The 10,942-nt window shown below is 40.4% G+C and overlaps 1 protein-coding gene across 1 annotated transcript in view; it reads left to right on the forward strand.

The window, feature by feature from the left end:
- The window catches only part of TG (thyroglobulin), a 2,464,750-nt gene extending 2,456,293 nt beyond the window's left edge, over positions 1-8,457 (forward strand). Inside the window, exon 49 of the mRNA XM_044066937.1 lies at positions 7,801-8,457. Within this exon, the coding sequence (XP_043922872.1) occupies positions 7,801-7,952 (152 nt within the window). The 3' untranslated portion in view covers positions 7,953-8,457. The remainder of the gene's footprint in view (positions 1-7,800) is intronic.
- Positions 8,458-10,942: the final 2,485 nt, after the last annotated feature.

The raw sequence follows: 10,942 nt of genomic DNA on the forward strand, positions 1-10,942 counted from the left end.
TAACTTAGCATGTAGATCATCTTCCTTTTCATTGTCATCTTTGTACCCCAGATATCCATGTTTCCAGCCAGTTTCAGTGACATAGGGGGATAAAGCCCTGACTATGACCCAGCTGAACCAATTTTAATGAGTGACTTGATGACTTGAGTGCTTAAAGGAGACTACAAGGGAAGAATGGCAGGGCAATCCTTGAGGATGGAGGATCAGAGTCAGATGCGCACTGCCAGAATTCTTCAAAGGAGGTGTGGCAATGTAAATGCTTGGCTATAGATAGGAAATGGGTTCATCAATATGCCACTCAATGGTAGCATTTAATGTGGGTGTGCAAAAGTGTCTAGTGAAATGAAAAAAAGCATTGTGACCTCTCTGGTGACAGAGGGCATATGTCCTCCTTTCAAGTGGTGGAGGTTAGGCCATTATCAATGTCCTCATTTCTGGGATGGCGACAAGGGGTAAAGCAACCTTAGGACCTTGATGATTGTCTTAACAGTGATCCCACCACTACCACTATGGAGAGCTCTAGCCCATGTCTCAGGTGAAATTCCTGGGTAAGGAATCAAGTGGTACATGTCAAGAAGACTTGAGGTTTGATGTTTAACAGGCATGGGGGCAAAAGCCTCAGAGAAAACAAAAGTCCAATTTTCCACATTTTTCTTCTCACGTCTTCTCCTATATTTCACATGAAATGCAGATCAACCCAGGTGTTACTTCTACATACCTAAAGTGGAATAACATGAGTTTCAAATACTAGGTGCTCATTCCCTAGAACTATCACATTCTTGTCATACACAATAATAGGAATTCAATGTAAGGAGGTAGGATTCTTCTTCACCGTAGATGACATTCTAGAACCAGTGTCCATCTTTAAATCCAAGCAGCTGTTCTAATAGATGAAATATAGTCATTCCTCCTGAAGGCTGGAAGTTTACAAAATGTATTCTATGTCTAGGGATATTTTAGGTAATGCCTGAGTTAAACCTTTCCTTAAAATGGTACACTGGATTGAGACTGCCCTGTTGCATCTATAATTTGCTTGGTGGAAGGCATATAACAACATTGATCAGAGGAGTTCAAAAAAAGTTTACTTCTGTACTTAAAGAAGCTGGATTATAACCACTGAACCAAAACTGTTCATTTATACACAATGAACATCATAGGTTCATAGGTTCATAGGTGTGTACTAGGCTAATGGCTCTGGATCCTTTACAAGCCTAGCCCCCCCAAAAAAATTGCCCAGGCACCATGCCACTTGATGTTAGTTCACAGTGCCCATAACCAGTAGTGCAACTTGAATGATCTCTGGAGTGAACTTTCTGTTACCCATCCACTCATCAAGATTTCACTTGAAGAGGGCCACTGAGGTGCTCTGTTTGAATTGAATCCGAAGCTTATTCCAGAGTATGGGCAGTCTTTGAGAGATGAACCTGTCCCTCCAGCATGTTCTGTTAATTGTGGTAATGAGGTTGTGATCCCTGGAACATGTGCCGCGGGGGGATTGGGATTTCTTTAGGTGTAGCATTTCAAGTAGGGCTGGGTCGGACATGGTTTTGTAAGTCAAGCAGAGATCACCTCTAAGTAGACAATAAGAGACTGAGAACAGCTAAAGTTTGTTGAGTCTGTCCATGTAGGACATGTGTTTAAGGCCTAGGATTCTTTTTGTGAGGTACTTTTGTGGCTCTCCAGCTGTTGTAGGTGTGTGGTCAGGTACATGCCAAATGGGGTGTTATATTCGATGATTGGTCTAATGAGGGATGAGTAGAGAGGGATGATGACCTCTTTCTTCCTGGATGCAAAACCTTTGGTTATAAGATGTGCCATGTAGAAGGACTTTCAGACCACAGTGGTAATGTGGTAGTCGAAGGTGAGGTGGCTGTTGACCTGGGTGCCTATATCTCTTATGGCCCCTTCAGTGTTCAGTGGGCTCCCATCAATGTGGCAATTCATGGGAACTGAAGTTTTTCCAAAAGGGATGATAACGCATTTTTTGGCATTAAGCTTCAGGCCATGGTTCCGAAACCAGTCATTGGTCTCTGAGAGGCCCTTTTGTAGGATGTCTGCATCACTTGGGGAGTTGATAATGACTCCTAGCTTGCTATCATCAGTGAACTTGGTCAGCCAGAGTCCTTCTGTGTTGGCCTGGACTTCTGAGAAGTAAATGCCAAACAGGAGAGGGACCAGGACTGAGTCCTGTGGGACTCCACTTGTGACTGATCGACAGTATGACTTGGAATCCGCAACTTTCACTCTGCGGGTCCTGTCTGTGAGCCAATTTGCAAACCACCTAGTGGTGTAAGGATTGATGCCTAGTTCGGTGAGTTTATCAGTGACACCTGAGTGTAGAATGGTATCCAAGGCCTTGGTCAGGTTGAGGTAGGCTGTATGTACTGCCTTACCCTCATCCACAGCCTTGGTGACTGCCTCAAAGAAGTCAACCATGTACAGCAGACAGGATCTCCCCTTGACAAAGCCAAACTGTGTGGAATCAAGAGTTTGGAGATTGCCTATATCTTTGTTAAGCAGGTCCATGATGATGTGCTCCATAGCTTTGCATATCAGGCTTGTCAGGCTAATAGGGCGATAATTCCCAGGGTCTGTCATTGCTCCTCCTTTATGGAGCAGGATGACTGTAGCAGTGCAGCATTCATTAGGGATATAGCCTGAGGTAAGGCTGCGATTGAACAGGGCACACAGATGTGGTGCCAGTTCATTCTGTAGCTCATGTAGGATGCAACCATGGATATTATCAGGTCCCATGGATGAGGTATTCTTGGCTTTGGACAATGCAGCTTTTACCTGTGCTGCAGAAATGGTGGGTACCAGGCTTTCATCTGGTATTGTGATTGGGCCCTTGGGAGGGGGGAGACAGGGGTAAAGTTGGCAATGAATCTGTCAGCCAGTATGTTGGCTATATCTCTTGACTCAGTATAGGAGGTGCCAATGTCCAATAACTCAGAGCAAATCTGGGTATTGCCTTTGAGGTTTTTGATATAGCTATAGAAGGCTTTGTAGTTGTTTTTGGTGAAAGCTGCAATTCTGCCTTTATAGCTGGCTTTAGAGGATTTGATAAGGGATGTCAGCTTTTTGTTGAGACTGATAAAGGAGGTTTTCCAGTCTTGTGACTTCAAGTTTTTCTGCAACAGTTTCTTCCTTCTTTTGTAGAGTTTATTGATGGCTGGGGACCACCAGATTGGCTTCCTTTTTTTGGAGGAGAACGTCTTAGTTCTATTTGGTATGGCAATGTCCATGCATTTGTGTACATGCACGTACAGTGCATTGGTGTATGATTTGGCAGTCATGCAGCTATTTTCCATTGACATGGGTGTCGAGAAGTTAGCCACCTCTGCTTTTAGGAGCCCAAAGTCGGCTTTAGAAAAGTTTTTCAGGGCGGTCATCTTAGCAGGGGGTGTAGGTGAGATGGAGATTTCCATGGTGATCACTTTCTGGTCAGATTTAACCAGGGAGGATCTGACTATAGGTGTGGAGCAATGGTCTCCCATGTTGGTGATAACCAGGTTGAGGATGTTGTTTCCTCTAGTGGGGGTCAGAATGAGCTGGTCCAGGGCAGTGGAATTGATCAATTCCAGAAAGTGTTGGGCCTGTACACTGGTACTTGAACAGTTTTCCCAGTTGATGGAAGGGTAGTTGAAGTCACCCAGTATGAGAGTATTGGGTTTTACCTTGATAGATTCCAGGGTGCTTAGGAAGTTGGTGTGTGAGTCTCAGGACAGGTTTGGGGTCCTGTATCTGGCTATGACTTGTATCACTGTCTTACCCAGTGTTAGTTGTACCTAAAGTATCTTGGATGCATTATGCTGGGCTACCTGTCTAGAGGTGTGCATATCCTTAAAGATTATGGAGATACCACCACCTTTGGAGCTTCTGGGCACATTCTGGGGCCGAAAGGTATGGAATGAGTTGTAGCCTGGGAGCACAGGGATGCGTTCTGCCTCTTTAAACCAGGTCTCCATTACAGAACAGATGTCGACATTCTCTATTTTGAGAAGAGCTTTGAGTGAGTGAATCTTGAGATTTAGACTTCTAGCATTGAGCAGCATGACCCTCAGATTGCATTTGTTTGTAGCTGTTACAGTGGAATTTTGGTCTTTGAAACACTGCCTAAAAAGGCAGTATAGGGGTGGCAAGAGCCTTAGCCAGTACCCAGAATCCCAAATGTGACAGATGCAGGCTGTCTCTGGCAAAGAATCGAGGTCTGCCAATCATATCGTCCCAGGTAGACAGATACTGGATCCCTTTAGAATGACACCAGAAACTTAGCCAATTGTTGAAGTCAATCATTTTCTGCTCATACTGTGGTATAATTCTGGGTGACGGTAGAATACTGCTCAGAGCTAGGGTTATACCTGCCCGGGCCACATAATCTGAGAGTTCCATCAGATGTCTTTTAATGTAGTCCAGGGAGGTATGTTTCACATTATTCACACCCACATCAACAATGACTGAGTCATATTTTTACTTGTTGTGGAGTGACCTGAGTACATGTGGTATGTGGCAGATCCTGGCACCTGATAGACAACTGACTGTCACCTTCTCCTTGTTCAACCTAGTAAGTGGGGCATCAGTGTGCCTCAGAACTGAGTCTCCTATGCATTAGTGGCTTTATTAAAAACCCTAGAAATGAGCCATACTCTCCAGGCAGATATCTCCAGCAATGTAGTTATCCAGATATAAATTAAGAAGTTGCTTAATATTCAAAAGTTATGTAGATGTAAAATATGTTTCTGGAGGATCAAACTACAAGGTAATGTACAGAAGGCAGGAAAATATTGGATCAATATTTTAGATATGCTAGTTGCAGTAATTTATTTTTTTTTACATTATGTATAGAAAATCTTTAATGTAAATATACAGTTTTGGACCTATTCTGCTGCCATATGTGTTCTTTGATGGAAAAGCACTTATCAGGATATGGATAGAGCCATAGCATGAAATGAGTTTTGTTTTCATTGTGTACTGAAATAGGCGGAAGGATAAGGTAAATCACATTCTGGGCTGTAGGACAGTCTGAATTGGGGTGGGTTTATTAAACAGGGTTTGTTTCCACTGTTGCTGATGCATATCTTGTTACTCAAAAACTCCTTTAAAACAGATGATTACTGGCTAGGGTAGCCATGGGGAGGATGGCATTTAGAAAAATGTACACCTAATTTTGCACATACTTATTGTTAACTATTGTCTCAACAGCCTGCATATCTGCATTTTTGATTTCAGTAGATGCTTCCCTTCCATACAGATATGAGTTTTGTTAGAAAAGCTGCTATTATATATTGTTATGGCATAGGAGGATGGCCCTCATCCCACTAATACAAATAGAAAACAATGTAAAGGTTTTTGGGTGGTATTTCAGATCCAGAAGGTTACAGACCATGTCAATACAAAAACTATAATGAATGCCATTTTAATTATACTTTAGATTGCTGCATGGATTTCCAAAGCAGCTCAATATTGCAGAGACACGTTTTCTTAAAAAGTGTTAGTATGTTTTTTAGCTGGACAATATGATGTGTCATGTTTGCAGCAGTGCTCTACCATGTATATATTCCTGTTAAGGTAGTAAAATGATGAGACCAAATAACTTCTCTAGTGTTATTATTTATTATCATATTATTTATTTATTTATTTATTTGCTTGCTTGCATTTGTTTACTAGGGTATAGCACTGATTAATTCTAACTAATTTCAGTCTCAGCCTAGGGTCAAAACCTGACCAGACATACAAAATAAACAAGAGTACAATAACACATAAGTGAAAGTAAAACAGGACCATGGCTGAGTAATGCTTCAGATACACAGTATCATAGGGGGCAATAATAGATCCTTGAGGTGCACATTTGAATACCGGGGAAGAGAGAGAGGTACAGAAGTTATAGTCCACTGAGAAATGGTGCTTTGTCAGATAACTTTGGAACCAAGGGATGTCATCAGATCTAATGCCCAGTTCTGAAAGGCAGATTATAAAAGAAGAGAGCTTGACTAAGACAAAGGCTCTGTTGGGGTCTATAAAATTGTACTATAGAGCATGCCTTTGTCCAGTGGCATAAGACTTTCATCAGCCAGAGACCAGATGGCTGTGGCTGCGCTCCTCCAAGGCAAGAAGCCATGTTGCTTTTGTGTGAGAAGGTGGCATTTAGTAATATATTCTGTGAGTTGAAGGTAAATAATTTTCTCCAAGATTTTGCACAGGGTTGGAAATGAAAATGGCACAATAGTGGGAAGGGAGTGTTGGTTGTTTTTCAGGAGGGGTTTTACTGTGGCCCAATTCCATATATTAGGCATGGTGTCGCTAGTAAGATAAAGTTTAAATATGTGTTTTAAGGGTGCAGGGCAGTGGTGTGTGAACCATAAAAGTAGGTTGTCTATACCTGTGGAAAGTACCAGCTATATTTGTTCCAGTAAAGGGATAATGTCTTTGGATGACATCTGCCGAAATAAAAGAAAGAAATATATCATCATTGAGATGAGTGCACATTTGTGTGGGTGTTTGCAGAACATTTGGGGAAGTCACTAAAGTTTCTATGGGAAATCATCGGGCAACAAGCTGAAGGAAGTACTTTTTGAACTGGGAGTCAGGTTCCATCCTGCGAGGTTATTGATAGCTTGCCAGCATTTCCTAGGGCTATATATATTTAAGAGAGAGTTTGGAGGTGCATCATAAAATGACTTATGCATCCTCTAATGGATTTTTTTGGCCAGGTTCCTTAGATTTTGTACTGCTCCTTTTTTTCAGGATGATAAGATATCAAGAAGTGCTAGGATTCATCAAGGAGTTTGAGGAAGGATTTTATCTCATGGGTTATTTGGAGTTAGAACATTTAGAGATTAAGATAAAGTGTCTGATCTAAAGATCTAAATCCTCTATCAATATTGAAAAACTATCTTCATCTCATTCTTCTCACAACTAGACCCATATTCTAGACACCACAGATCCTAATGAAGTAGTTGAACTCCTTACACACTTTCTGTCCAGACTACAAGTTTGTGTCCTCAAACTCTGGGTTGAATCCTGATAATCTTGGAAATCTAAATTTAAGAAGAAGATGGTGGACAGGGGAGTTTTCTGGTCTCAGCCAGGTTTCAGTAACTGCTAGGAGGTCTGGGTTATGAGCAATTATCATAGCATTAATTTGATGTATTTAAATTGCAATGCTTTGGGCATTAAAAAGGTGATTAGAGAGAGGATGTGGACCAGAGCTGTGCTCAATAGTCCTTTGAACGAGCAGGAAGACTAGTAGTAACATAGGTGAAGTGTTCAGAGGCCTGGTTTGATATTTGATGGGTAGGATGGGTGGGTGGTTGATATTTCAGTTTAGTGAAGAGCAAGTAATAAGTGTTTGGCAAAAAATGGAAAGTTAACTTGAGATGTATGGCACTTCCTAGCAATGCTAAAGGTGACGAGTGGGTAGGTTAAGTTGGAGCCAGTAAGGGAAAAGTAGGAGAGGTGGCACTTACTAGTGAATAATAACGGTATATGTTGGTATGAGGAATGATGGATTTGTGGACCTCAGGCTGGATAGGAAGCAGAGGAAGAAAAAGAGCTCATGCTGACTAGGGATTAGTTTAATGAGACTGCAAGGGGTAGTGGGAAAGAGGTGGGGTAGAGGGGGAATATAAGTATGATGTAATTAATGTATAACAGTCACTGAGCATACTTAGATATCCGGGCTCTGGCTCCTCAAAGTCACAAATAAGTTATGTGTTATTAAACAATATCACAACTTCAAAGTAGGGATATAATCTTGTTGTTTGTTTGTAACTATTTTTGTCTTGTCCTTGGTATTTTCAGGTAAATTATCTTCTCAAATGATGCCAGAAGAAGGAGAAGATGGCACCGCAGATATTTCATCTTCTGAGTTGTCAAGTGTGTTATCTACAGTACAGAACCAAACAAAAAACATGAATGTAAACATGAAAGATGACAAGGAGACATACAACTAAACTATTTGTTTTGTCAATAATTAGTCTCAACATAACTACGTTTAAATTCAAATTTGAACTTACAGTTTGAAATCATTTTCCAGTCTTGACTTCCTTACTTGTCTGAGAGAAGTTTCTTGCCTTATTTCCCTTTAGAATTTGTATCAAGTAATATTTCTTAATGTATGGTAAACATTCATGAAACATTAAATTTGGTCTGCAACAGCAAATGGTTATTAAATTAGTATTATGGTGTAAACGTTGTTTAACTGTACTTTTATCATCTGTGATTTACTTTTAGTAGAGCTGCAGTTTGATGAGTAGAGACACATCTGTTAAAATGATTTTTTTGTGCAGAGATATGTTAAAACTACACATGTTCAAATGCTGCTGCCCTATTTTTTAAGGGATCCACACACCTGGAATGCAATACAACTGTGGTCAGAGAACATATCTGTAATAAGATTGGTGTTTAAGAAGTATTTTGTGTAGCTGACACTGTAATCTGAATGTTTCAATAAAGAAATATGTGCTAACAAGATGTGTAATGCATTTTATTCAATATTAATGACTGAAGTATCTGTTGGCAGAGTCATCCTATTGTGGAATTCAGAAATTATTTTTATGCTGACAGTGCTAAAGGAGTAGGTATGATCAGTGAAAATTAATGTTGTACTTTGAAGATGGAATTCTGCTTTTCATTTGACCTTAGTTCTTTCAAATCCACTTTTTATGCATGCATATAACAGAAAGTACACATATTACAGATCTGAAGAAACTGACTGAAATTTGGAATGCAGTTTAAGTAGTAATTTAGTGCATCAACACAGTCTAACTTTGTAGGGTACATTAAATTAATAGAGGGATATTTAAAAGCATAACATATAATACTTTTGGGTTGGCATTTATATACCATGTAGCATTATGTGCTTATTTATTTATTTTATTTATTTATTTCAGTTTGATAACTGAGGAAGTCCACTGGGCCTAAAAGACCCCGTTTTCAGTGGAGGACAGGGAGAAAAGCTCCATTGACAGTGGCAATCATACAAAGCAGTAATATACTCCATGCTGAGTATACAATATGAAATACATGTACAGAGTATAAATTTGTTCACAGAGAGCTCCTAGTGACAGTGACAAACATACAAAATAAAGAAGTCATCTACTTTATGCTGACTATACAGTTTTAAAGTACATTTACAGAATATAAATTCATTTACAGCATATAAAATCTTGCAGCAAAAAGGTCTTATAGTATTTATAAAGTGTAATATTTAGATGAAACATACAGAATAAAGAAGTCATCTACTTCATGCCGAATGTACAATTTTAAAGTACATTTACAGAATATAAATTCATTTACAGAGTATAAAATCTCCCAGCAAAAAGGTCTTATATTATAGAGTGTAATATTTAGACAGAAATCGTAGCTGGAATTTAGTTATAAACAAAGTTTGGAGTAAGCAGAAGTAGGAGTAGCCGGGGAAAGACTGTGGGTGCTGAAAAACAACTAGGGGATGGATGTAGTTAGTAGAGGGACTTATGTTGGAGAAGAGCATGGGGCGTTCCCACTTTGAAGACAGGTAGGTGTAGAGGAGGGATTTGAAGTTGGCATGCCTTGGAGTATGTCAAAGGGAGGGAGGAAGTGAGTTCCATAGTTTAGCTAAGGAGCTGCATAGCAGAAGGTGCCCAGGGGGCCGTGAAGGTTTGTAGATTTTTAGGAGGTTTTGATTTTCTGATCAAAGGAAGCAATTAGGAATATAGGGGGATCAGGTGGTGGAGAGAGAGTGAGAGAGAGAGAGAGAGAGAGAGAGACAGAGAGAGAGAGAGAGGGACAGTTGGAGGGCTTGAATATGAGCATGCTAATTGGGAAGCTCAAGCCATTTCAGAGAGTGGAGAGAGAGGCAGTGATGAGATTAATTTTGAGACCTGGTGACGAATTTGTAGATTTTATTGCAGCAGGATTCCAGTTTGGATTGTAAACTGAGTTGGAGATTAGTGAGCAGAGGAGGCCATACATGAGAGAGGGGAGAAGGCATGAGGAGGCTAAGGTCCTTCAGGTGGAGGGAGTAAGGTAGTGATTGTGTCTGTATAGGAGCCCTAGTTTTTGGTGGGGTTTTTTGATGTTTGTTTGGATGTGGATATTGAATTTTAGATGTTCATCAATGATTGCACTGAGCAGTTTAGTGTGTGGTACAATTTCAATGGGGATGTTATTCTGGCTTTGTATAGTAAAGGAGTTTTTATCAATACAGGATTTTTTAGATGTAGAAAAGATTATTAGTTTTGTTTTGTTTGCATTTAGGGTGAGATGTTTGTTTTGCATCCAAGTTTCGGTTTTAGAGAAAGCTGACTGAGTTTTTAGCAGTACGTCAGAGGGGGAGTCAGCTGAGCAGATGATTGTTGAATCACCTGCATACTAGATTAGAGAAGTATCTGAGATGGAGTGGTGAAAGTTATTGATGAATATATTGAAGAGTAAGAGGTCAAGGACAGAATCTTGGGGAACACCAGTAGGGGTGTGTAGGAAGGATGAGGTTGACTATTTCCATTTTACAGCTTGCACTCTTTCGGAGAGGTAGCTAGAGAACCAGGCTATGGTGGAAGGGGAGAGGTTCAGAGAAGAGAGTTGAGATAGAAGTATAGAGTGGGAGACAGTGTCAAAGGCTTTGGATAGGTCTAGGAACAGGGTGGATATGATTTTGCCAGAGTAACAAGCTTGGTTAATGGTCTCGAGGAAGGAGAGAAGGCAGTGATGGTACTGTAGCCAGGGCTGAAACCATGCTGCATGGGGGTAAGGAGGTTATTGTGTGTTAGATATGGCATCAGTTGTGAATGAATACATTTTTCCAGGAATTTTGAGAGTGGAGAAAGAATGGCAATAGGCCAGAAATTGGTGTTGTCAGTGTTTTTACCTCCCTTGTGGAGTGGAATGATGACTGCATGTCTTCAAATTGAAGGAACATAGTATTCTTGGATGGACCTGTTTACTAAAATGGAGATGGGGA

This window comes from Protopterus annectens, chromosome 3.part1 (assembly GCF_019279795.1).
Source record: "Protopterus annectens isolate FY-2018-M chromosome 3.part1, PAN1.0, whole genome shotgun sequence".
NCBI lineage: Eukaryota > Metazoa > Chordata > Ceratodontiformes > Protopteridae > Protopterus > Protopterus annectens.